General features: G+C 42.4%; 3 protein-coding genes across 5 annotated transcripts in view; 2 read left to right on the top strand and 1 right to left on the bottom strand.

The window, feature by feature from the left end:
* The window catches only part of lrrc66 (leucine rich repeat containing 66), a 9197-nt gene extending 1560 nt beyond the window's left edge, over positions 1 to 7637 (top strand). Inside the window, exons 3-5 of the mRNA XM_029707576.1 lie at positions 2872 to 3041; positions 3178 to 3523; positions 3709 to 7637. Coding sequence (XP_029563436.1) covers positions 2872 to 3041; positions 3178 to 3523; positions 3709 to 7268 — 4076 coding nt within the window. The 3' untranslated portion in view covers positions 7269 to 7637. The remainder of the gene's footprint in view (positions 1 to 2871; positions 3042 to 3177; positions 3524 to 3708) is intronic.
* On the bottom strand, positions 7337 to 26610 carry dcun1d4 (DCN1, defective in cullin neddylation 1, domain containing 4 (S. cerevisiae)). Of its 3 annotated transcripts, none has more exons than XM_029707579.1 (11): positions 26592 to 26610; positions 22071 to 22141; positions 21609 to 21648; positions 21424 to 21511; positions 16201 to 16289; positions 14651 to 14721; positions 12363 to 12454; positions 10753 to 10861; positions 10104 to 10208; positions 9899 to 10001; positions 7337 to 9798 (listed from the first exon to the last, which is right to left on the bottom strand). In XM_029707579.1, exons 4-11 carry the CDS (start codon positions 21492 to 21494, stop codon positions 9743 to 9745), a joined length of 696 nt encoding a protein of 231 aa, XP_029563439.1. In that variant the 5' UTR covers positions 21495 to 21511; positions 21609 to 21648; positions 22071 to 22141; positions 26592 to 26610; the 3' UTR covers positions 7337 to 9742. The 3 variants fall into 3 exon arrangements, with proteins under 3 accessions (XP_029563439.1, XP_029563437.1, XP_029563438.1); XM_029707577.1 differs by lacking the exon at positions 26592 to 26610 and adding an exon at positions 23955 to 24054; XM_029707578.1 differs by lacking the exon at positions 26592 to 26610 and adding an exon at positions 23334 to 23352.
* On the top strand, positions 25893 to 27862 carry ociad2 (OCIA domain containing 2). The gene is made up of 6 exons (XM_029707582.1): positions 25893 to 26102; positions 26193 to 26277; positions 26615 to 26668; positions 26761 to 26808; positions 27115 to 27283; positions 27605 to 27862. Exons 1-6 carry the CDS (start codon positions 26037 to 26039, stop codon positions 27678 to 27680), a joined length of 498 nt encoding a protein of 165 aa, XP_029563442.1. The 5' UTR covers positions 25893 to 26036; the 3' UTR covers positions 27681 to 27862.

The following is a 27862-nucleotide window of genomic DNA, read 5'->3' as shown; positions in this document are numbered from 1 at the left end:
ACATTTATTAAAAATAAAAAACAGAAGTGCCTTATTTACATAAGTATTCAGACCTTTGCCATGAGACTCGATATTGAGCTCAGATGCATCCTGTTTCCATTGATCATCCTTGAGATATTTCTACAACTTGATTGGAGTCTACCTGTGGTAAATGAAATTGATTGGACATGATTTGGAAAGGCACACTTGTCTTTATAAGGTCCTACAGTTGACAGTGCATGTCAAAGCAAAAACCAAGCCATGAGGTCGAAGGAATCGTCCGTAGAGCTCTGAGACAGGATTGTTTCAAGGCACAGATCTAGGAAAGGGTACCAAAAATGTTTTGTAGCATTGAAGATCCCCAAGAACACAGTGGCCTCCATCATTCTTTAATGGAAGAAGTTTGGAACCACCAAGACTCTTCCTAGAGAAGGCCTGATTCATGCAGTCTCCTCTGAACAGTTAAAAAAACAGAAAAAGCAACACCTCGACAACGCCTCTCCCCTATTTGACCTAGATAGTTTGTGTGTATGCATTGATATGTAGGCTACGTGTGCCTTTTTAAAAATGTATGTAGTTCTGTCCTTGAGCTGTTCTTGTCTAATGATGTTCTGTATTTTGTTATTCTGTATTATGTTTCATGTTTTGGACCCCAGGAAGAGTAGCTGCTGCTATTGCAACAGATAATGGGGATCCTAATAAAATACCAATACCTAACAGTTGATGTTGAGATGTGTCTGTTACTTGAACTCTGAAGCATTTATTTGGGCTGCAATTTCTGAGGCTGGTAACTCTAATGAACTTATACTCTGCAGCAGAGGTAACTCTGGGTCTTCCTTTTCTGTGGCGGTCCTCATGAGAGCCAGTTTCATCATAGCGCCTGGTTTTTGTGACTGCACTTGAAGAAACTTTCAAAGTTCTTGACATTTTCCGCATTGACTGACCTTCATGTCTTAAAGTAATGATGGACTGTTGTTTCCCTTTGCTTATTTGAGCTGTTCTTGCCATAATATGGACTTGGTCTTTTACCAAATAGGGCTATCTTCTGTTACCACCCCTACCTTGTCAGAACACAACTGATTGGCTCAAACACATTAAGAAGGAAAGAAATTCCACTATTAAACTTTTAACAAGGCACACCTGTTAATTTAAATGCATTCCAGGTGACTATCCCATGAAGCTGGTTGAGAGAATGCCAAGAGTGTACAAAGCTGCCATCAAGGCAATTGGTGGCTACTTTAAAGAATCTCAAATAAACAATATATAACACGTTTTTGGTTACTACATGATTCCATGTGTTATTTCATCGTTTAGATGTCTTCACTATTATTCTACAATGTTGAAAATAGTAAAAATAAAGAGTACATGAGTCCTAACTTTTGACTGGTACTGTATGTAAATGTAATAATTCTGTTATTTTTATAACATTTGCAGAACTTTCCAAAAAACAATTTTTTTTTTGTCATTATGGGCTATTGTGTATAGATTGAACAGGAAAAAAAACATTTTATCCATTTTAGAATAAGTCTGTAACGTAACAAAATGTGGAAAAAGTCAAGGTCTAAATACTTTCTGAATGCACTGTACACGCACATGCATGAACACCCATACTCTTATGAATGATTATCCAACATAATTAGGACTTTGCTCTTCTCGGAAATGATTAAACTGGCCCAGTCAATCAATCACAAAATGAATTTGACAAATCGTTGTACAATCTTCAGCCAATTGTAGACGCTGTTTACTGACATTCCAATGGTTCATCAGAGGGTGTAAAAGTGTAATGATTGTGTTTTAAAGGAGGAAAATGCCTTAATCATAATTTTACAGTAGTATCATCTTGCTTTTTTTAAATTCCATCAGAGGAGTTGAACCTTTTAGTGGTGTATGCATTCACTGGTGATTGTGTTTTCTCCTTGTTTGAGGTTTGTGAGGACTGTCGGCAGTTGCTCTGTGAGACAGAGGCCTCTCCGTGCTGCTTGGTATTCTGCTCAGTCTCCTAGCGCTCCTCTAAGGAAGCCCAGACCCACAATGCCTCACTTCAGCTCAGCAGTGTCAGCCTAGTGAAAAGAGGAGACCGCAGGAGAGACTGAGAATCAGTGTAAACTAAATTCTGTCAACAGAAATCCTTGGCCTGAATCAGTCATAACAGTGCCATTTTGGCAGACATTCTTATCCAGAGCGACTTACAGGAGCAATTAGGAGCAAGTGCCTTGCTCAATGGCACATAGGCAGGCTTTTCACCTAGTCATCTCAGGATTTGAACCAGCAACCTTTCGGTTACTGGCTAAATGCTCTTAATCACCAGGCTAACCAACCCTAGTCATTTGTTTATACTCTAGCCAGGACATAATGTTTAGCATATAATTAATTAAAAACAAATCTGTTCCAAGTACAAAACCATTTGATTGTCAATAACTCAGTGTCCCCAATGTCTTGTAGTAATAATTCCTCTGCGTCTTTGTTACCACCACACCGTAGTAATGTACACAGATGTCACCACAATGGCCCAGGGAAGTAAACACTACAGTATGTACACTAGAGTAAACCCTATAGTGGGGGTAAACAAACACTATCAGTGCCTCCTAGTTCAGTCATAGGGAGCAGGTGTTGCTGTGGCTTCCCAGACAGGTAGGCGGGGACATATAAGGGCAGGTATTCATTCATCTCAGGGTGGTTTCCTGCTCGTAAAGCTATGGGAGGAATGTCATGTCAGCTTACTGCCCACATACAGAACAGTACAAAGGTGAGAAGGGGACTTCTGTGATCATATAGTCAACCACCTCATGATTACCATCCTCTGTGCATTACTGAGGACTAACAGGTGCCATCCTAGTCATCTGTGACATTATGCCACTAATGTGAGGACTATGTTGGTGCACTGTCCACTAGGCCTGGGAGGCAGCGAGTTCCTGCAGGTGCTGCAGCTCTCCCACAACAGGATCTCTGGCCTGCAACCTGGAGATCTTTGCAGGTTCCCCCATCTGAGAGAGCTTCGCCTGCAGCATAACCACATCTCCAACCTCCACCCACATGCCCTCAGGGACCTCCCGGAGCTCAGGGTAACTACAAATCATTAATAGTAACTACTGCATCACAACATGTTATCCGGTTACCACCTGACCCAAACCTCACCTAAGCTCAGGACTATAAACAGATCTGACATTCCTATAATTTTCATAATGACATCCTTCAAAGGTCCTGGATCTAAGCTTCAACCTGTTGACCACAATCCCTCCATCCGCCTACCTGTCACTGCGTAACCTGAATGCCCTGGTGGAGGTGAGTGGTAACAGGTGGAGGTGTGACTGCAGCCTGCGGAGCGTGAGGAGGTGGATGGCCTACGACAGGGACAGGGCCCTGCAGCAGACCTGGAGGGGGGTGGTATGTTCCTCCCCCTCCACCCATGCAGGTAGAGACCTGCTACACCTGGAGGACAGTGACCTCACCTGCTCTACAGCTGAGAACAGGGAGGGGCTCCACCAGGATGTGACAGTGACTGAGGAGACAGAAATCCTGCTGCCCTGCGGCCCTCCACAGCAAGGTAACACAGCCAGACAGGAAGCTGCTGCCTTTCACTTGTTGCATTACACCAATATTAATTTGTTTGTAACAACTTACATTTCAGATCAATCGTATAAATGTGAATAAAGTAGCATCCTTAATGCTATTTTTTTTTATCATGCTTGGCTTTATGACAGTAATACACTGTTGATGTATTTGTTCTAGATTCAACATGGTGGACGACTAATGGACAAGTTTCTGGAAGTCAGACGGGCCTGCTGATCAGTGACATCACAGAGGAAGACGCAGGGCTGTACGTGTGCATGTCTGGGCCAGAAGAGCAGTATATATCTGTATTTAACATCCATGTCCATAAGACACAGAGGAAAAGCAGAGGCACCAGGAGTTTACACTGGGAGAGGAAGCTGATAAACACAGAGGTAGGCAGCCTCCAGAGGGAGGGTCAAGAGACAGACCTGAACTCTCTAGATCTCCACAGGGCTTCTCAGAGAACACAGTCTGACCTGGTCCTGGCTGTCTGCCTGTCTGTATTCATCACCTTCCTGTTAGCATTTATACTTGGTGCTCTTGCCAGACCTCTCCTGGACCCTCTCTGGAAGAGGTGCTGTAACCGTACCAAGCAAAGCTCCTCCCTAGCCCAGTCAGTCTCCTCCGCTGGGCAGGGCCCCTACGACAATGACGCCTATTCAGATGAGGAGGCTCGGGAGGAACTAGGAACACACACGGAGAGTAGAGTGACATTCAGAGGACATCCTTCAGAAATAAGGGATCAGAGTAGCATTCCATACTATGATACTGTGGCCAATGGCAGACAGGACAACCTCGCTGGGGAATATGATGCAACATATGAGAATGTTTATGCGAGGGATATCTCACACCCCTCCCTTGAGGTCCATCACCCACCTGACGAGAAGCCCAGAGCACAGGACTCTGTCAGCTCCCAACCGGACAGCCCAGAGACAGACACCCATAGTGGAGAACTCTCTGATGTGTCTCTGAGTGAACCACAAGTGGATGCTCACCGCGTCCATACCCACCATGGCATGGAGTTTGAACCCATCCCTGACCCAGAACAGTTGCAGGGATATCGAAGCTCGTCCGTGTCTTCACACTCTGACCAGGAGAGGACGGATAGGGATCAGGATATGGACTGGCCCAAAAACGATTTGGCTCAAAGACTGGAGGAGAAGCGCAAAACCCAGAATAATCCCTGGGAGCATCAATGCCTCCAGAAGGAAGATAACTCCTTTGAGCAGAGTTCAGATTTCCCTATGGTTAAACAAGTTGATGTGCCACAGATCAAGATCGGCAGCGTGGGTGAGATCCCTGGATTTACAGAGGAGCCCTTTACTGATTGGAAACCAATCAAGGCAGATCCAAACCCAATGGAGCCTGAGCTGTGGAATGACAGTGGAGAGAGCTTTGAGTTCCCTGATTCCATCCGAGGTGCATCGGCACAGTCCAGCAGTCAAGATCTCTCGGGTTCTGCTTTTGACGATCAGTTGAGAAAGGAGTATGAACAAGCTCGGAATGAAGAACCGCTGGTGAAAGACCAGAGGGAGAATAATAAGCTGCTTGAGCTGAACCTAAATTACAGTGGGAATGAACCTACAGTGTACACTGTGAACCCAGAGACAGAGGTAGTGAAGGAGAAGATGATTGTCCAGAATGTAGGTGAACTGATACAGGAAGTTCAGAGTGCTCTGAAAACACAGGAGTGCTTTGATTGGTCAAGTGATCGTGGGGATGAACCCACAAAGTACACAGTGAACGAGGAGCATGATGAGGATTCAGCTCAAGTTCCAGATGTCATGTACAGGGATCCATCTCTCAGTCTTGGAGACACTGTCTCTTTGGTGCCAAGGAAAGCTCTCAATATTGGCTTCTCCAAGGAAGGTTTTAAATATCAACCAGAGCCTGAGACAAGGTCAACTGTCTTGGCTCTAACCACCCATAGTGCCATCAGCACAAAGGAACCCCTTCCCCAACAGTCATTGCCCTCAGACGGGACAAGGGTTGGAGACCTCAGACTCAGTAAGCGTCTGGATATTCAGCCCCCTCAGGAAGCTCCACCTGCTGCCCCAGGTTCACCCTCTTCTAGCAGTGAGAGTAAGGATGAGACTACAATCAATCAAAAAACAGAAGAGGAGAAAGCGAAGGTCCCAGATTCATCTTTCAGTCTTGCAGGCATTGATGTCTCTTTTGCCCCAAGGAGAGCTCTCAGTATCGGCGCCGCCAAGGACAGCTCTTATCACCCACCTCCAGAGCCTGAGTCAAGGTGGTCTGGCCTGGGTCTCACCTCCCAGACTGCCATCAGTACAAAAGATGAAGGCTTTAAGAAATACACCAAGCCCCTTCCACAACTGTCTTTGCCAAAAACATCCCTCCCTTTCTCCACCTCTTCAGACAGGATGATGGCTGAGGAGTCTCCAACTCAACTCTATGTCCCCCCACTTGGGAGACGTCTGGATAGCCATCCCCCTCAGGAAGCTCCACCTGCTGCCCCAAGAACACCCCCACCCTCTGGTTCATCCTCTTCTAGCACCGGGAGCGAAGATGAGACTACAATGAACCGAAAAAGAAAAGAGAAAGCTAAGATCCCTGATGTCACATATAGGGATTACTCTCTCAGATCTGGAGACACATCAACTAAAGTATCTTTCTCTCCAAGGAAAGATCTAAATATTGGCTTCTCCAGCGAGAATTCTCAATATCAACATGAGTCTGTGACAAGGTACGAGAGTGTCACCAGAACAAAGGGTGGAGACTTTGATGAAGACAGCAAGCTTCGTCCTCAAATGTCTTTGCCCAAAACATCACTCCTTTCCACCACCTCCTCAGACAGGGTCAGAACTGAGGAGCCACCAGTTAAAATCTACATCCCTGGACTTAGGAGGCGTCAGAATATTCAGCCCTCTCAAGAAGCTCCACCTGCCAAATCATCCTCTTCCAGCTGTGAGAGTGGAGATGAGACTCCAGAACACACAATGAAACCAGCTAAAGACATCACAGATTATTTTTCCCCAAGGAGAACACTCAATATCAGCTTTAACAACTCAGCCAGTACCACAGATGAGGTAGAGAGGAAGACCGGAGCAGAGGACAGGTGGGATCAGCCAAGGCTTGGTAAGGTGAAGGCGCTGTCAGAGAGAACACCAAGGGACACAGAGGAAAGTTCTACAGACATGAATGTTTCTTTCTCCCAAATAAGAGCGCTCAATATCAACTTTGATGTCTCAGACAGCAGCACAGACGAGGTGGGGAGGGGTACCGGAGCAGACTACAGTAACCCTACTGAAGAAATCAGTCCCTCTCCCCAACTGTCATTGTACAAAACATCACGCTTTTTCTCCACCCCCACAGATGAGGCGAGGCCTAAAGGAGAGTATTCACTCCAAATTCCCCTACACAGGAAACACTTAGTTGTAGACATCCAGCCCCCCCTGGCTCTACCTGATGCCCCAGCAACACCTCCACCATCCCCAGAGGGAGAGGAGGCAGCAGGGTCTGGATGGAGGAGTAGGGAACAACAGATGAGAGCCATGGATGGATTTGGCTGTAACTCCATGACACAGGGAGACAGGAGCTATATGGGGTTAGTGGTTGCTAAACCATTCGGCATATCTCGTCCATATCAGAGCGTTACCTCAGAAACCATTATGACCACCCCGTGTAGTGAGGTCTCTACCTCTGGTGACCTCAATATGACCTACTCCAACTCCACCCTCCATTTTGAAACACACAAAGAGGGCAGTGAAGCTTGAGAGCTACAACTGTAATTGTTTGTACTGATTAAAGAAATCACCTGAGAAGTTAATGCAGCAGATGAAAGTTGTTAAAACGTAACTTGTTTATTTTAATTACAGAATTATACTGTTATTACATTGTTGTAAATGAGTGTAACACCAGACATGTTTGTCTTAAAGAAAATAGCTGTTTAAGTGACTGAATTATTTCAGACTGAGGCAAATAAAAGGTGGGACCATTAAAACCCAATTTCCCAGATTCATATCCACCTGCTTTACTCACTCGCTACCCTACTCCCCTCTATTTTGCTACAAAATAATCTCTTCATGACACTGCCTCCACATTATGTGGAGGCCGATGCATCATAAACCTGTAATGAAATTCGCCCATATTGTGTTTGTGATGTTTTTATATCAGTTGATCTATGGGTACCTGGATAATAAGGTGCACACATGACGTGGTAATTACTGTGGTAATGCAATAGTAAAAATACATTAGGCCTACAGTAGCGGAATCAAATATGATCCTGTGCAATTTAAAAACACAGAACGAACATCATCACAAACCACATTTGAATCTTTCTGTAAAGGAAGATGGCAAAGCAAAAATGAATGACAACAGTAAGTTAATATAGAGATACTGTAGGTTACAGTGAAAACAGACACATACATACTGTACATACATATACAGTCAGGACAGGGTTGTTCAACCTCCTGCATTACCAATGTTGAACACCATTTGAATTAGACTTATTATTAGTGCGCAGTCCAGCCACTAGCTCCATCTCCAAAAACCTAATATAGACAAATATACTGATGACTGGACAGGACAGCCAAAGCATCATGGATCACTGATAGGTGGAGATCTCATCTGACCTTCCTACTTCATGAATTGATCCATTTACTGTACATGCTTTAGTTGTGGATCAGATGCCACTGGTTTTGACCAATCAATGATTGACATGTCAAAAGATCTGACACCATTATTACAACACACGCAGTCTCATGTTAATTTCAGTTCATGTCCATTTGTTTGAGACTGACAGTGGGGTTCTTTGTCGTTTTTACTGTGTGTGATGGGGGGAGGGGTTGGCAAATGCAGGAGGGAACTCCTCTTCCTCAAATGAGGTTACGTGTGTTTCAGCTCTGAATATACACAATCATGGTTTTCATAAAGCGTTAAGACAACATGGAGGATATCAAATGAAGCACAAATTCCTGTACAAAAAACAACAAAACAAGTTTTCAAAAATCTCCTCCATTCACAGACGTCTCTGACGGAGAGCGTGCATGCAACGTTTCACTCATGACAATTGAGCGTCACATCACAGCCATTGACAAAAGTTTATACATGTGTTACAAGAACATTAGCAAAAGCATAGCATCGTCACAGGGGTCTAATTCTAACCCTTCAATGTCCATAGTTTTGAGACCTCTTGAATGATAAGCCCAAAAGTCTCATTTCATCCTGATCTAATCCCTGACCACTGTGTGTGTGTGTGTGCGCTCGCGTGTGTTGAGCAATTAAAGCAACCTCCATAAAAAATGAGAGAAAAAAAAAAAAAACTCTTACAAACCTACAGCTTAGAAACATAGATTGGTCACGTAAACCATGAATGCTGGCCAGTCCACTAACAACTGCACTGTAGTAAGAGTTAATAGGCAGCATTGCTGATTGGTTAGTTGTGGTATGAGGTCAACTGAAGCCTTCGCAGGGGGCTAAAATGCTTTAGCACAGGCTGGTGGTATCATAGTGAGCATGGGGATGAAAACCACTGGGGGCTCAAATCACTGGCACAAATTACTTTGTTATAGTAAACTGTGGAGGTGTCATCATCCACCTGTAACAGCTTTAGGGACCATGGCTAAAACAACTACTGAAACACTCAGCCTGACAATGTACTTCTGTAAGAATTCCTATTCAACCCAACTATAGGACAAAACTGATAGAAAACGATGGGTTCTGTAGGTTATAAAGAGACAAGCACAGATCAAGTTCAAAGCACGGATATACAATATTCAAATGTAACCAGGTCAAAATGACCTTGATTTAAGACTTAAGACCAACTGTTCAAAAGGGAGGGATTTCATTTGTTTTATTCCTTCTCATGGGAGCAAAGGGTTGAAAAGTGAATTTCTCTCTCACACAAAACCATTTAGCCCACGTCAGCCACTCATGAGAACAGTTATCCTATCACACAGCGAGGGGGTGCAACGCCACAGGGGCTGCCATGTGCTTAACCACAATGCAACATGGGTAGGGAACATTATCCGGAGATAGTTGGCGTCTCCATAGTGACCATAAGTAATCTACATCCCAATCTCGCCAGGGCAGCTTACACCCAGTTTTGGACCTTACACCCCCCTGCAATCATTACCTGGAAGCACCCCGTCATCACTGACACCTCTCCCATTTTGTATAGTTTGTTTTCTCATAGCCGTCGTCGTCGTATTATGTTGTTTTGTTGACATTTGTTGCAGTGTACCTGATGCTATAACATCTCTTTTTCTTTGTACCATTCCACAAACTCATCCAACAAAACTGGCCCTGACAAAATGAGAGAAAAGAATGATAACATTAGGGCATTGATCAGCTGTACCACTATGAGAATGAGTGTATTAGTGTCAGTGTGCGTGTGGATACTCACAGGCTCCATCCTCGTCATAGTTACTGAGGTCCAGGTTGATTGTCCTGCTGAACTCTAAAACGTTGCACCACTGGTCTTTGTTGATGACCTTATACTTGGATTGCTAAATAAATGAACAGACAGGCAGTCAATACAAAGAACACTACATTCTCACACAGTTCCCTCACTTTATTAAGTTGAATGTTACACAGGTTAGACTCCATACCTCTAAAAACTGATTGAACACAGGAAACAGTGACCAAGTCTTTCCCAGGAGAAGCCCCAACATGCACTTGGCTGTGTTCAGGTCTAAACTCCTCTGGTCCTTTTCCTGTAGAGTCAAAAATAGACATCGCTAAGGTCCCGGGTCAAATACGACTCAATATAAATATTTAACTGTAAGTGATTAAGTAATACAGTAAGCCTACTAGTAATGGTCAATGATTCTGTGTAATTCATGAGGACACAAACCCCATGTGCTTTGTTTATTAACTGGTATTGATCTCACTTCAAGCACTATAAAGCGCAATTAATTGCTTTCAGGGGAACATGCCTTACAATTACTTCAAGCCAGACTATGTAAATAGCCCATCAGTACTCTTGATAAGCACTTCAGCCAAGCAAGACAAACAAGAAAATAATCTTGACACTTAAAACTTATGAATACAAAGCTGAGAGCTGACAGGATAGCAATATTTTCATACCTGACGTCACTGATATTTTCGTGTTTATTTCTATAAATGATAATAAAGTTTAAAGTATCATCTGTCATGTGTTGAATCTAAATATCAACAAATAAATATCCAAGGGGAATGAATATCCCAGTCAGAGGAAATCTAGTGATAATACCGCAGATCAGGTTTTGCCTCACTCACCCGAGCAAAGTCGAAGGCGTATCTGTAAATGAGCTTAAAGTTGGTGGTGTTGTTTAGGACAGACCTCAGGTAGTCCAGGGAGTTCCTCAGCCTCTCTGTAGAGTCGCACCTGACAACGCCAGAGAGACGTTAGAGAGACTAGAGTCCCAGCTGTCAGAGTGTAGACTATAAAACAGACAGTTGACTATAACGTAGACTATATGGGCAGACTATAACCCCAGTCTGGGGTCAGCACCATTTTGTACACTGCACAGCTAGAAATGGAAATAAACTATATGGACAGACACGCGCAGAACATACGTACAGTCGAAGTCGGAAGTTTACATACACCTTAACCAAATACATTTTAACTTAGTTTGTCACAATTCCTGACATTTAATCCTAGTAAATATTCCCTGTCTTAGGTCAGTTAAGATCACCACTTTATTTAAAAAATTTGAAATGTCAGAATAATAGCAGAGAGAATGATTAATTTCAGCTTTTATTTCTTTCACCACATTCCCAGTGGGTCAGAAATGTACATACACTCAATTAGTATTTGGTAGCATTGCCTTTAAAATTGTTTAACTTGGGTCAAACATTTTGGGTAGCCTTCCACAAGCTTCCCATAATAAGTTGGATGAATTTTGGCCATTCCTCCTGACAGAGCTGGTGTAACTGAGTCAGGTTTGTAGGCCTCCTTGCTCGCACACACTTTTTCAGTTCTGCCCACAAATGTTCTATAGGATTGAGGTCAGGGCTTTGTGATGGCCACTCCAATACCTTGACTTTGTTGTCCTATTTTTATTTCATCAGACTAGAGGAATTTTTTTTTTGTCTGGCTTTTTTCTGGCGGTTTTGGAGCAGTGGCTTCTTCCTTGCTGAGCGGCCTTTCAGGTTCTGTCGATTTAGGACTCGTTTTACTGTGGATATAGATACTTTTGAACCTGTTTCCTTCTGCATCTTCACAAGGTCCTTTACTGTTGTTCTGGGATTGATTTGCACTTTTCGCACCAAAGTACATTAATCTCTAGGAGACAGAATGCATTTCCTTCCTGAGCAGTATGACAGCTGCGTGGTCCCATGGTGTTTATACTTGCAAACTATTGTTTGTACAAATGAACGTGGTACTTCAGGCGTTTGGAAATTGCTCCCAAGGATGAACCAGACTTGTGGAGATCTACAATTTTGTTTCTGAGGTCTTGGCTGATTTCTTTTGATTTTCCAATGATGTCAAGCAAAGAGGCACTGAGTTTGAAGGGTAGGCCTTGAAATACATCCACAGGTACACCTCCAATTGACTCAAATTATGTCAATTAGCCTATCAGAAGCTTCTAAAGCCATGACATTTTCTGGAATTGTCCAAGCTGTTTAAAAGGCACAGTCAACTTAGTGTATGTAAACTTCTGACCCACTGGAATTGTGATACAGTGAATTAATCCGTCTGTGAACAATTGTTGGAAAAATGACTTGCACAAAGTAGATGTCCTAACCAACTTGCCAAAACTCTAGTTTGTTAAAAAGAAATTTGTGGAGTGGTTGAAAAATGAGTTTTAATGACTCCAACCTAAGTGTATGTAAACTTCCAACTTCAACTGTATAATAAAAACACAAATTGAGAGCAGACTTACTGCAGGGAGCCCATGCCATTCAACCACTCCTGTAGGGTGAAGTAGCCCATACTCTGGGCATCTAACTTCCAGGCCAGAACCAGCATCACCACCTGTTCACAAACACCACACTCACATATTATTATAAACTGAAATGCTTGATATTTCAAAAAATGTACTTTCCAATGAATAATTTGAATCTTTGTGCCATCTTTCAATAACAGTTTTCCCCAACTCAAACACAGGAAAGCACAGGAGAAAAGATTTGGCATGGGTCCTCAGATCCTCAAAAAGGTTCTACAGCGGCACCATCGAGAGCATCCTGACTGGTTGCGTCACTGCCTGGTATGGCAACTGCTCGGCCGCCGACTGCAAGGCACTACAGAGGGTAGTGCTTCCTGCCATCCAGGACCTCTATACCAGGCGGTGTCAGAGGAAGGCCCTAAAAATTGTCAAAGACTCCAGCCACCCTAGTCATAGACTTCTCTCTGCTACCGCACGTCAAGCAGTACCGGAGCACCAAGTCTAGGTCCAAGAGGCTTCTAAACAGCTTCTACCCCCAAGCCATAAGACTCCTGAACATCTAGTCAAATGGCTACCCAGACTATTCACATTGCCCCCCCCCTCTCTATACCACTGCCACTCTCTGTTGTCATTTGTGCATAGTCACTTTAACTCTACCTACATGTACATACTACTTCAACTAACCGGTGCCCCTGCACATTGACTCTGTACCGGCACCACCCTGTATATATATTGTTCATTTTTACTGCTGCTCTTTAATTGCGTGTTACTTTTATCTCTTATTCTTATCCATATTTTTTTTAAACTGCACTGTTGGTTAAGGGCTCGTAAGTAAGCATTTCACTCTAAGGTCTACACCTGTTGTATTCGGCGCATGTGACTAATAACATTTGAGTTTGTCAAAGACTTCAGCCACCCAAGTCATAGACTGTTCTCTCTGCTACCGCACGGCAAGCTGTACCGATGCACCAAGTCTGGAACAAACAGGACCCTGAACAGCTTCTACCCCCAAGTCATAAGACTGCTGAACAGTTCATCAAACGGCTACCTGGACTATTTGCATTAACTCCCTTTTTTGTTGCAGCGACTCTCTTGCATTGGCTCTATGCAGACTCACTGGACTCTACCCACACACACACACACACACACACACACACACACACACACACACACACACACACACAGTGGAAGAAGATACTCGCGACTAGTGATGGCTGATGTGGGAGCACAACATGAGGACTACATTGTTTGGATGGCAGACCATGTGTGGGCTAGCCAGGATTAAAAACACCTTGTGGAAATCTCAATGAAGAGACGTTCCCACAGAAGTCCTAGGGTCACTGAAGCCAGGAGAGATGAAGACTGATGAAACTTGAATTGACTAAATTAGTATTACTGTGTGAATTAAATGGTCATATTTTGATTGTTTCAAGAGTTTATAAAGAGCTAAGAATTTTTACATGTTTTATTGTAAGTGCTATAGATGTATTGCTACAGAGAAACTGTTATTCTGTTCGTCAGATAGCGGATAGTTCAAACAGGAGCGACACAGGTGCCCCTGGTTAATTTAGAGAAGAGTTGTGATGATTAGATTCAAGAATGTGTGTGTGTGTGTGTGTTGTTGTTTTCATGCCTTTGTTTTAATGTTTTGGGCCATGCAAAGTGATGTTAGACGATAGGAGATACCGGGAGATGGCACCCTTGGAAGAATAAAAGCTTTACTTAAACTTAGATCATGTATCTAAAACCTGAGTTGTTGACCAATAGCATTACTGTAAAGTCAACCTCCATGTAGGTCCGATATCTGATTGATGTAACCGCTGCTTCTCAGAGGTGTGACAATTGGGGTTGGCAAGACCAACACAGAGAATCCTGAATTCCTAAAACACCATATAGCAAATTCTTGCATACAGTTCATAAAAATAGTAATTTCTGGGCTGCCCTACACACACACGCATATTGACGCCACACACACTGCTGATACTCTGTTTATTATAAATCCTGATTGCCTAGTCCCTTTTACCTCAGCTACCTCCTGCACATTGACTCAGTACTGGCACTCCTTGAATATAGCATCATTATAGTTATATTACCGTGTTTCCATTTCGCACATTTTTCTTACTTTTTAACTCAGCATTGTTGTGAAAGGGCTTGTAAGTAAGCATTTCACGGTAAAGTCTACACCTGTTGTATTCAGAGCATTTGACAAATAACATTTTATTTATGCACATGTAGATGGATTATAAATGTCACTCATCTACATAGACATGCATAGTCATCCTTACATTTTCAGGTTCCACTCCAATGTCTTCACAGAACTTCTCCATTCCCTCTGGCCCCACAACATCATCACAGACTATCAAAGACACACACAGAGCCATTATACATACTGTATGACATCACAACCAGACACTCTACTCACATGGTGTGATGTCATAATCAGGAGGGCAAAGCATTCACTATTATAACCAATTATAGTTTTTGTGATATCTTCATTGTTATGATGTCATACAATTCTAACATCACAGCAAAAATGACAATCACAATGCATACATACTGTACCCATCCAAAGTTAGGACACACCTACACACGCAAAGGTTTTTCTTTATATTTACTATTTTCTACTTTGTAGCTTTGCACACTCTTGGCATTCTCTCAACGAGCTTCACCTACAATGCTCTTCCAACAGTCCTGAAGGAGTTCCCACATATGCTGAGCACTTGTTGGTTGCTTTTCGTTCACTTTGCGGTCCAACTCGTCCCAAACCATCTCAAATGGGTTGAAGTCGGGTGATTGTGGAGGCCAGGTCAACTGATGCAGCACTCATCACTCTCCTTCTTGGTCAAATAGCCCTTACACAACCTGGAGATGCATGCCCACACCATCACACCTCCATGCTTCACGGTGGGAACTACAATGAGATCATCCGGGTGAATAATCTCCGCATGGATGATCTCCTTGTGGTTCCCACCGTGAAGCATGGAGGAGGTGGTGTGATGGTGCTTCGCTGGTGCCACTGTCAGTGATTTATTTAGAATTCAAGGCACACGTAACCAGCATGGCTGCACAGCATTCTGCAGCGATACCCCATCCCATCTGGTTTGCGCTTAGTGGGACTATAATTTGTTTTTCAACAGAACAATGACCCAACACACCTCCAGGCTGTGTAAGGGCTATTTGACCAAGGAGGAGGGTGATGGAGTGCTGTATCAGATGTCCTGGCCTCCACAATCACTCGACCTCAATCCAACTGAGATGGTTTGGGATGAGTTGGACCGCAGAGTGAAGGAAAGGCAGCCAACAAGTGCTCAGCATATATGGGAACTTCTTCAAGACTGTTGGAAAAGCATTCCAGGTGCCATCAAGGCAAACGGTGGCTATATAACACTTTTTTGGTTACTACATGATTCCATGTGTGTTATTTCATAGTTGACGTCTTCACTATTATTCTACAATGTAGAAAATAGTAAAAATAAAGAAAAACCTTGTAATGAGTAGGTGCCCAAACTTTTGACTGGTACTGTACCTACATAATAATTCTCTTTGACGCTAACCCACCTGCAAGGGACATACAAAACCTTAATCTACAGAAATTTCAGCAAGCAAGAGACATCCTTTATGAAACAATCAATGAGGCCCTAGTCACAGCCTTCTCATACAACAATTCAACTTTGACATGAAAAGCCCAATCTAAGGGTAACAGAGAAGGTATTTACATTTACTTGTATTATTATATTATTTATTAATTTAACAGTATTTACACCGTTATGGTCTGTGTTTTATACAAACTGATAGAGGAAATTGAATATTTTTTTTTCTACAATTCTTGTCTCACCTGCGTATTCGTAGAACCACTCCAGACATCTTTTACTGGAGAAGGTCTCCTCCTCTCGGATTTGTGGTGCCTCATGTTTTCTAAAAACACTGCAATACGAAAAAGACAATTTCAGACAACCTATGGCACAAGAGCACACAGCATAGTTCACACATTACTGCGGGTGCTGGGAATACATGGTGCGACTTAAAATCCTACCGTCTGGGAGCATATTACACACCACGATGTAAAAAAGGTTCATCCTGTTAATCCCTATTGGATGAGCTACGTGATGAAAAGTCCTCTTGCTGCTCTTTTGAATTTCTGAGTTGGCAATGACATAAGCAAACTCATTAGGGAGACAAATCACTTGTCATCAATAGGGTTGCAAAGGGTCAAACTTTCCGGAAAATTTGCTGAAATATTCCATGGAAGTTAAGCCCTGTAATTTTGCTTAAATTCATTTTTTTTTTAAAGTTTGCTTATTACAGTGAAACTTTTTTGTGGGATACACAAGGCAATTCTAGGTCTTGTGGCATATTTTGGTTAAACTATCCCCAATTCAAAGGAATTGCAACCCTCTGCATGCACAGTGCATTCTTCCATCACATGTACAGCTGATTCTCAAGATCTTGCACACTAATGAGATGCTATTGAGCCCACACTACTACACTGTCTGAGCCAAGGACTACATGCTTTCTGGTAAGTTGATTACAATACTGGGTGGGGTGAATATATTTTATATGACATATGATTTTTTGTTAACTAGTAAATAGTAGCCAACAGCAAAATGTTTAAATCATTTGTAATTTGTTAACAATTTCTGTTACTTAGTTTTTCCTACCATGTGGGTTTTAGCTTGCCTGAGCCTGCTAACTGAGGAGTGTTAATTCACCTGTTTCCATACATGTTTCATTTTAAAACATTTCTTACATTAGGAGTTGTTTAATCTAACTGCTTAACTATTTACCTGTACATGGAATTGTATTAGGGTTTTTTTTTCACTCATTTTTTCCCTCATCTTTATAGGAAAATGCCACAGGCACTATCTGATGTGTGGAGACATTTCACGGCAGCTAATGCAGAACAAAAAGCTGTGACCATTTGCAAATACTGAGTCAAATCATACGTAAAGAATGCAACAAAGATGCAAAATCATATCGCCAAGTGCATAAAGCTCCCTCAGTGCTCACAACAAGCAGCCTCTGGCAAAAGTCCCTTTACTTCTAGTCGAGGTGAAAATTATGAATAAGACACCTTATCAATAGCAACAGCTCATGGTCCTGGAATCAGAAGCTTTTTTTACTCAATGGAGGAACGTAGTCAGAGAAATGCTGATGAATGTCTTGCTCAAGCTGTGTATGCAACTGGTTCACCTCTGATGCTCACAGGCAATGTGTATTGGAAGAGATTTCTGAATGTTCTTCGCCCAGCATACACCCCTGCAACCAGACATGCTTTATCAACTAATTTGCTGGATGCAGAGTTCAAAAGAGTTCAAGTGAAGGTCAAGTAAATCATAGAGAAAGCAGACTGTATTGCAATCATCTCTGATGGGTGGTTGAATGTTCGTGGGCAAGGAATAATTAACTACATCATCTCCACCCCTCAACTAGTATTCTACAAGAGCACTGACAAAGGACAACAGACACACTGGTCTCCACATTTCAGTTGAGCTGAAGGCAGTCAATGACCTTGGACCACAGAAGGTATTTGCACTGGTGACAGACAATGCTGCGAACATGAATGCTAATTGGTCTAAAATGGAGAAGTCCTACCCTCACATCACACCCATTGGTTGTGCTGCTCATGCATTGAATATGCTCCTCAAGGATGTCATGGCACTGAAAACAATGGATACACTCTACAAGAGACCCAAGGAAATGGTTAGGTATGTGAAGGGTCATCAAGTTATAGCAGCAATCTACCTCACCAAGCAAAGTGAGAAGAATAAAGAGCACCATATTGAAGCTGCCCAGCAACATCCGTTAGGGTGGTGTTGTCATCATGTTTGACAGTCTCCTGGAGGGGAAGGAGTCTCACCAAGAAATGGCCATATCACAGTCTGCCGATATGGACCGCACCATCAACAGGATCCTCCTGGATGATGTATTTTGGGAGAGAGTGGTAAGCAGCCTGAAACCTTTGGCAGTACCCACTGCACAGATTGAGGGAGACAACGCCATCCTGTCTGATGTTCAGACTCCGCTTGAAGAGAAGAAATCCATACTGCCCTGCCCACTTCACGGTTGCTCCAAGCAGAGGAAACTGCAGTTTTGAAATACATCAAAAAGCGTGAAGACTTCTGCCTGAAGCCCATACACGCTGCAGCGTACATGTTGGACCCCAAGTATGCTGGCAAGAGTATCCTGTCTGGTGCAGAGATCAACAAGACCTATGGTGTCATCACTACCGTGTCTCGCCACCTTGGCCTTGATGAGGGCAAGGTTCTTGGCAGTCTGGCAAAGTACACTTCCATGCAAGGGCTTTGGGGTGGAGATGCAATATGGCAGTCGTGCCAACATACAGTTGAAGTCGGAAGTTTACATACACCTTAGCCAAACACATTTAAAAACGTAGTTTTTCATAATTCCTGACATTTTATCCTCATAAAAAGTCCCTGTCTTAGGTCAGTTAGGATCACCACTTTATTTTAAGAATGTGAAATGTCAGAATAATAGTAGAGAGAATAATTTATTTCAGCTTTTATTTCTTTCATCGCATTCCCAGTGGGTCAGAAGTTTACATACACTCAAATTAGTATTTGGTGGCATTGCCTTTAAATTGTTTAACTTTGGTCAAACGTTACAGGTAGCCTTCCACAAGCTTCCCACAATAAGTTGGGTGAATTCCTCCGAACAGAGCTGGTGTAACCGAGTCAGGTTTGTAGGCCTCCTTGCTCGCACATGCTTTTTCAGTTCTGCCCACACATTTTCTATAGGATTGAGGTCAGGGCTTTGTGAGGGCCACTCCAATACCTTGACTTTGTTGTCCTTAATCCATTTTGCCACAACTTTGGAAGTATGCTTGGGGTCATTGTCCATTTGGAAGACCCATTTGCGACCAAGCTTTAATTTCCTGACTGATGTCTTGAGATGTTGCTTCAATATATTCACATCTTTTTGTTACCTCATGATGCCATCTATTTTGTGAAGTGCACCAGTCCCTCCTGCAGCAAAGCACCCCCACAACATGATGCTGCCACCCCCGTTCTTCACGGTTGGGATGGTGTTGTTCGGCTTGCAAGCCTCCCCCTTTTTCCTCCAAACATAACGATGGTCATTATGGCCAAACAGTTCTATTTTTATTTCATCAGACCAGAGAACATTTTGTCAAAAGTACGATCTTTGACCCCATGTGCAGTTGCAAACCGTAGCCTAGCTTTTTTTAATGGCGGTTTTGGAGCAGTGGCTTCTTCCTTGCTGAGCGGCCTATCAGGTTATGTCAATATAGGACTCGTTTTCCTGTGGATATAGATGCTTTAGTACCTGTTTCCTCCAGCAGCTTCACAAGGTCCTTTGCTGTTGTTCTGGGATTGATTTGCACTTTTTGCACCAAAGTATGTTCATCTCTAGGAGACAGAACGCATCTCCTTCCTGAGCGGTATGATGGCCGCGTGGTCCCATGGTGTTTATACTTGCGTACTATTGTTTGTACAGATGAACGTGGTACCTTCATGCGTTTGGAAATTGCTCCCAAGGATTAACCAGACTTGTGGAGGTCTACAATTTGTTTTCTGAGGTCTTGGCTGATTTCTTTTGAAATACATCCACACCTCCAATTGACTCAAATGATGTCAATTAGCCTATCAGAAGCTTCTAAAGTCATGACATTATTTTCTGGAATTTTCCAAGCTGTTTAAAGGCACAGTCAACTTAGTGTATGTACACTTCTGACCCACTGGAATTGTGATACAGTGAATAATAAGTTAAATAATCTGTTAACAATTGTTGGAAAAATGACTTGTGTCATGCACAAAGTAGATGTCCTAACCGACTTGCCAAAACAAGAATTTTGTGGAGTGGTTGAAAAACGAGTTTTAATGATTCCAGCCTAAGTGTATCTAATCATCCGACTTCAACTGTATCTCATCAGCCACCTGGTGGAAGGGATTTTGTGGATCTGAGGCTCTTTCCCCTGTTGCCTCCCTCATCCTCCAAATCCCACCAATATCAGCCGCCTCAGAGCGCAACTGGTCCTTGTTTGGGAACACACACACCAAAGCACGCAATAGGCTAACCAATACAAGGGTTGAAAAATAGGTGGCCATCCGGGCAAATTTGAGGCTTTTTGAGCCTGACAACGAACCATCCTCAACAAGGTTGGAAGATGACAGTGAAGATGAGGCCTTAGAGTCTGATGTTCAAGAGGGGGACATTGAGAAGGTCCAGGGTGAAGACATGGAAGCCTGAGAGGAAGACAACCAAAGCTTTAGTTTCTAGACTATCATTTTACAGATGTATGTTGAAAACGTTTTTGGGAGATGTGATGGATCATTCAATATTCCCTTTCTTTTGTTGTTCAGTGAAATCATCCCGTGTGAAGAGTCAACTCATTTAATTAAAGTTCAATTCGTAACAATTTTTATTTCTATTGGAAGGATTTAATAATTTGCAATTATGTCTACTTATGATAAGGTAAAAGGTTTGTTTCTGTTTCCATATGATATGGTAAATATATCCAATGCAAAAAATATCTACATTTAAATGGCATTAATATTAATTTGCATATATTGCCATTAACTCCCATGGAAAGTTTCCTCCTCTGAATATTCCCCAAAATGTGCAACCCAAGTCATCATTCATGCATACGGTTTAAGGGAACAGGTAATCTCTGAAACCCAGAAAAAACATTAGTGCGTAATTAGGTTCTGGGGGGGAGATGTATGAGAAAGATCTACTACAACGAGGAGCGGAAGCAGGGCCATAACTCCAACCCCCCTTTCTGCAAGTTAAAGGCAATGCTATGGGTTAAATGTACCCTACCCTTCCCAATTTGGAAAGAAGTGCACACCCGCTAAACCGTGATTTGTTCAAATAACCAGTTACAAAAACCTGCAACATAACCTTTGCTCGTTAGTCATCAAATCCAACATTCTTTTGACAGATGTTTCGATAAAATGTCTGTGCACGAGAGATTAGTGAACAGTGAAACTGAATAAAACTGTTGGATATAACTCCTCTCCTATACAGTCTAGTTACTTAGCTAACTGATGCATATGTTGGTGTAGCAGGATGGTAGTACCTGTCCTGGCGACTCTTCTTAGCTGACAGGTCATCTCCAGCAGTGGGTTTCCTCTTTTTCCTAGGAGGCATGGCTCTGGAGCAGCAGGCTGAGAGAAACACATTATGAGAGATATAGAGAGTGATATAGAGAGAGTGATATATAAGTGTCACATGGGTCTGCATTAGGTGCAGGCAGGGCGGTACCTGTGGAGTGACCGTTATGTCCAACGTCCTCCGTCAGGTTCTGAGGGGAGGGATAAATGTATTAGGTAACTACCACCAAAATACACAAACAAACAAACACACTGCAGCACTGACATTAGCATGCATTGAGCAAGGGGGGGGATGGTGTGTAGGGACAAGAAGCTTGCTCTCTCATTTCCTCAAGCTTGTAACCTTCTGAGATGCAGTTGTTAGTTCAGACTGCGAGAGAGGGAGGAGAGCCGAGAGGATGAATCACACCCTTTAAGGGTCCATCCAGGAATGCAAAATTAATCTATAACTAATTAATAACTTGGATTCATTTGTAGATAAGGGGAAATGTCCATGATCAAATCCATTGCGTCGTGCCAGAGTAAGTCCAACTGGAAATAACAGTTGGAACAGGTGACTGGTACTCATATGACACAAAGAATACACAATGATATGAGGGCAAAATGCTTTTACCAGCCTGTGCAGGGTGTGGTAGATTTTGTGAATGCCGGCCAGTGTAGACAAATGGGTGTGCAGCTGAAAATCTATAGGGGAGGAAAAAAAAAAATACAATTTCAGTACATTGCTAACTTTAACACTACAACAGTACATAAGTAGATATGGAACACATATGCAACAGTACATGTAACAGTATATGAAACAAAAATATGCTGCTCACACAGAAACAACCTCATCTTAATGACGTGCTGCATAACATGTCAATTCACTAGGTTTCCCAAGGCACAGAGAAGGGAGAGCTCACCATCTGCTACCCACAGCCTGCCTACATCATGCTCCCTCTGTCATAGCCAGAGTCACCTCTTGCACTCAGCCAATAGGAATGAGAATGCATGCATGTACAACCATCTTATTCACCGTCATTTGCATCACAACAGCTGGGATAACTAAATAGTGATGTAACAGCCATAACTGCACACAATCAAGGCATTTTATCAGGATGGGTATGACTATTTTTTTAAAGCATTTTTATGCTGATATTACCAGTCTTCTCTCACAGTATACCAACAAGAAGGTGGTATGATGAAGAACTATAATGCAATAGGCTACTGCTAGATAAAAGGCCTACAGATCATTAGCCGGGCTGATCATTTTTTATTTAACTAGGCAAGTCAGTTAAGAACAAATTCTTATTTACAATGCAGGCCTAGGAACAGTGGGTTAACTGCCTTGTTCAGGGGCAGAACGACACATTTTTACGTTGTCAGCTCGGGGATTCAATCTCGCAACATCTCGGTTACTGGCTCAACGCTCTAACCACTAGGCTACCTGCCGAATACCAACATGTGGATGGTATTCAATACATACATGTATTTATTGTATAAAAGTGTTCAAAGACTGCCAGCCAAAAACTGGTTGTCGATTTTGATTAAACACTTCTCGGACATACGCTTATCCAATATTTTATTTTTTTATCCTCATCTACGTTCACTAAGTGTCAACTTAGTTTTGTGAAAACGCTCACACAAATAGCAGGATGAATCCAGTTATATATGTGTCGAACCCCATCAAACAACACTAGATGAATATAGCCTTCCTAAAATAGGTACAGACGCACAACTTGCAGAGTTTATAAAGTATCTAGAGAGTAGATGGAGACATGGATGTTGTAGTCCATTTCCTGGATTAAGGTTCTTATATCCGGGGCAATGGAGAGTGGAATTAGACTACAATTCCCAGACCTCAGAAATTAATTTCATTCAACAACCCTCTACTCACCCCAACTGATGAATGCATGTTATATTGTCACAAAAATGCGTTACATCCTATGGAATAGTCCATACAAATATCTCATCGTTCTCTTGGAACAGTTGATGTAGATGATGCGCAGTCGGAGAGAGTTATTGCAGCAGGCAGAAATACAGAACTGCGTCACAATTTATCCTCTGTAATTTTCCGCAGTTGCTTGGAAAACTGACCTATTTAGTCTTACACAACATTGTTTTCCAAGTGTTACTTGATATGCAACTGCACTGCATTCCCACCCGTAAAAAAAGCGACACAATATCAGTATAAAATGTTCGACAATAATGACACGTTAAGCAGATGTAATGACCAGAATAGCAGCCATGGCAATGTTACCGTTCTTAACAATTTCCAACAAAATGTGAATGCCTCCAGCAATGACAGTACACAGAATTCTCCCTTTGTTGCGCCCCAAGACAACACTGGGAAAGGCAATAGTCAGATTGTATGTACATACATTTATTCGATCACTCGATTAACAGTTCATAGAACCATTCAAATCTAAAAGTAGACATATGCAACAGACCCGGTTATCAATACGTGGAGCCTATCCTACTGCGCGTAAAATACACCAAAAGCCACAACTATACTTACTTGCCGCATCAGAGAGCATTTTTTATAAATACACAACTGTCTGTGTGAAGTCCGAGAACCGCCAGTAGGCGGAACATGTCAACATAACCATGCCCACAGATAATTTAGGTGGACGAGGAACCTAATAGCCGCACCCCTAATCCTTCATGATAGGCTGTCTCTGGTGTCATTTAGGACAGCTGTAGACAAAGAATTAAGAAGCTCCTTTGGATGAACGTGACAGGTCAAAGTTCCAAACCAGACCATCCCACCGCGGTGGTTCATTGGCTAGGAAACGATCTACATAATCAGTGAGATGATTCTATGAATGCCCCGGGTGAACCGGGTTAGCGTTTATTGCATGCCAGGCTGTAATAAAGTAGGCCCATCCACTGTGGAGCCAGGCCCAGCCAATCTGAATGAGTTTTCTCCCACAAAAGAGCTTTATTACAGACAGAAATACTCCTCCTTTTCATAAGCTGTCTGGGTGGCTGGTCTCAGACGATCTTGCAAGTAAAGAAGCCAGATGTGGAGATCCTGAGCTGCTGTGGTTACACTGGTCTGCAGTTGTGAGGCTGATTGGATGTACTGCCAAATTCCCTAAAAAACAATGTTGGAGGCTTATGGTAGAGAAATGAACATTCAATTCTCTGGCAACAACTCTGGTGAACATTCCTGCAGTCAACATGCTAATTGCACGCTCACTCAAAACTTGAGACATCGGTGGCATTGTGTTGTGTGCACATTTTAGAGTGGTCTTTTGTCCCCAGCACCAGGTGCACCTGTGTAATGATCATGCTGTTTAATCAGCCTTTTGATAGGCCAAACCTGTCAGGTGGATTATCCTGGCAAAGGAGAAATGCTCACTAACAGGGATGTTAAACAGAAATATACTTTTTGTGCATACGGAACATTTCTGGTATCTTTTATTTCAGCTCATGAAACCAACACTTTACATGTTGCGTTTATATTTTTGTTCAGTACATGTCGGTTCTAAAATGCAATTGGTTACACAGAAAACGTATTGTAGGGTGTGATTTTATTTCTTGTGCACCATCAATTAGTAGTTTGTCTCAAATTTAAAATGTTATTCTGGTACCCCATGCTTCTGCAACATTTGACAAGCATAATAATTTTATCATGCACAAAGCTTATATAGCCTAATTACATAATTATATTGAATAAAGCTCAATTTATTTCTAACATTATTCGGCGCATGTGATTTAATAACTCTACCTACATGTACATATTACCTCAATTACCTCAACTAACCGGTGCCCCCGCACATTGACTTTGTACCGGTACCCCCTGTATATAGCCTTGCTATTGTTATTTTACTGCTGCTCTTTAATTATTTGTTACTTTTATTTCTTATTATTTTTTTTAAACTGCATTGTTGGTTAGGGGCTTGTAAGTAAGCATTTCACTGTAAGGTGAATACACCTGTTGTATTTGGCGCATGTGACAAACACTTAACTAGACAACTAACTACATGAGATGAGACTAGAGCACTAGTATATGCAAAATAACTTAAGATATTTGAATGAGGATGAATTACACTATAGACCACATAACTTGCTCTTATTTTATATATTTAAAGAATGTTGACTCTCTTTCACAGAGTGATTAGATTAATAAATATTTGCCCCACCTCACAGATGCAGAACAAGAGTATAAACATCCATTTATCATGCTGTTTTTACACTGGCTGGGGTAAAGAAACATGTTCAAAGGTGAGTTGAATGACTCAGGGATTTTCATGAAATGGAGGATTCTGTCCAATTGCATCATAACATATAAATAATCACTAAATAGGTTTTATTAGGACAGCTTTGACTTGTGTGTGAGTTTGTGTGTGTGAGCAAGCGAGAGAAAGAGCTTTTCCGGTGTCTGTATTAAAGGCTTTTTCAACAGGCCTTTTGGTGGGCAGGGCCTCTTCAGTGTTTACTCAAAAAGGGAGGAGTGAGAGAGGCTTTGTAGACGAGGAAAATACGAGAGTAAAGTGAAAGGAGTAGCAAGGAAGACCATATGCAATTCAGGTCCAAGTGAAAAGTTGAGCAGAGTATTTGAGCAAATAAGAGATTCTTTCAGACACTTGACATCATGAGCTCTGAAACCCTTGAGAAAACAGTAACAGTGAAGGCAGAGGGAGCCACCCCATGGGAGAAGGTGAAACACGCACACACAATACTCGGACACGATTAGTGAACTGTATGGTGTGGGTGACCTCTAATCTCTGACCTGTCTGGTGTGTCCCAGTGTCAACATGGAGATCGACACATCCACAGAGACGACGTGAGACAAATCTGGAAGGAGTGCAAGGAAGAGAGCTTCTGGTATAGAGGTATTGACCAAGGGCGCTAAACTTTTTAATCCAAGCAATTACACATGCACTACAAAAAGCTTGTTTATTTCTCAAAGAAACTCCATTGATGCTAGACCCTCTGTGGCTTGCTCACCATTTCCAGGTGGGTAGTGCATCTTTTGTAAACAGCAAACCCATTAGTAGGAGTAATATAAGTCAGTGGCCCTTTAATCAGGCCAATTTATCAATAATATCTTCACACCACAGGAACAAGTTGATTTGTCCTCAGTGTGGGCTTATTGCAGTGCAGGTTGGATTGAATCCGGCCGCCGTAAATTGGTACGACTACTAACCTCTGTTCTCATGTTCCTCTCAGCTCTTCCCCTCTCTCTGGGAAGCATGGCTGTCACTGGGGGGCTCATCTACAAAGGTAAGACACTCACATAACATTAGTCATAGTTTAAATCAAGGTTCAGGTTTAACATCATAAACAAACATGCACTGTATAATATTTTGTTGCAGGAGTTTGGAGTGCATCAAAGACACTGGGCCCATTCCCAAAACTAGCAGGTGAGCTGTGAGCCCATTAGTGGAAGTAGAGGGTTCTGTCCAGCAAGTTTTATCATGTGTGTTTCCAATACTTGTGTTTGGGGAAACCTGGTTTCTATGGTGACTTAGTTACAGATCTTCCTCAGTGCTAATTGGACTATTGGACTCAGTTGCTGCTCCCTACTCAGTGGTAAATGCGCAGTTGCTAGATAAACACTGATTAATAAAAAAGGGGATAGGCTCCTTTGGACATTCCAAAAGTGGCAGCTAGACTTAAACATGTTAAAACTGTAATACAGGTTATGACCAATGATCTTGTCCCTTCAGCGGCTGGCGTCCTTGGTTATGCAGTGGGGAAGGCTTCCTATGTTCCAACCTGCAGAAATAAGTTCCAGAGACTTGGGCCCGTCTTTGGTCCAGAATCTGAATATGGTTTTGGACCCGGCCCATTTGGAGGCCGTGGTTCTCGAGGGCGTGGTTCTGGCCCAGGACACAGGTGAGTAGAGCTGAGAAATTTGTAACTTCTGTTGCCCATGGTAGTCTTTTTTCTGAAGGGATTATGTAACAGGGAGATACCAGCTATGTGGCTTAAACCTTATCGTGCCAGGGGTTATCTTTCAGGTTCAAGTTAAGGCACTAGCATAAGAATGGTATTTATTGCATGTTGGTGTGAGTGATACTAAAGCTTAATCTCTTGCGGACAGACACAAGTAACACAGCATCTAATGTAATCACTTAAGATTTTAGTTATGGGTTTCTGAGATTATACTAAAGCGGTTGGTGAGTTAACATTAACAGGTTCCTCTGCCTCTTTTAGACACTGCCACCACGTGTGTGAAGAGTGTAAGCAACAGCAAACCCCTGCTGCACCAACAGAGGGTGTGCAAAGCTAAAACACACACACACCCTGTCTACACACAAAGTTTTTGTACTCAATTCTAATGATCCTTGTCTGTTCTCCCCAAGTATGTTTTACACACCTTGGAGTCCAATTCAGGCGATGCATTGCAAATGGATTGAAGTAATGATTTTGTAAAAGTTCTACCAAAAATAAAGATTGCGTATTTACCTCAGT

The sequence above is a fragment of the Salmo trutta genome, chromosome 22, assembly GCF_901001165.1.
Source record: "Salmo trutta chromosome 22, fSalTru1.1, whole genome shotgun sequence".
NCBI classification, from domain to species: Eukaryota; Metazoa; Chordata; class Actinopteri; order Salmoniformes; family Salmonidae; genus Salmo; species Salmo trutta.
The sequence above is the reverse complement of the archived record's forward strand: the minus strand, read 5'-3'. Positions and strand labels throughout refer to the sequence as shown.

Coding starts and splice junctions, on each gene's coding strand:
- dcun1d4 (XM_029707577.1), bottom strand. Junction 14,722..16,200: donor GTGGTTCTACGAATACGCAG/GTGAGACAAGAA, acceptor TGTCTTTGATAG/TCTGTGATGATGTTGTGGGG. Junction 10,002..10,103: donor TGTTCAATCAGTTTTTAGAG/GTATGGAGTCTA, acceptor TCATTTATTTAG/CAATCCAAGTATAAGGTCAT.
- ociad2 (XM_029707582.1), top strand. CDS start 26,037: ATGAGCTCTGAAACCCTTGAGAAAACAGTAACAGTGAAGGCAGAGGGA. Junction 26,103..26,192: donor GAGCCACCCCATGGGAGAAG/GTGAAACACGCA, acceptor GGTGTGTCCCAG/TGTCAACATGGAGATCGACA. Junction 26,669..26,760: donor TGGGGGGCTCATCTACAAAG/GTAAGACACTCA, acceptor ATTTTGTTGCAG/GAGTTTGGAGTGCATCAAAG.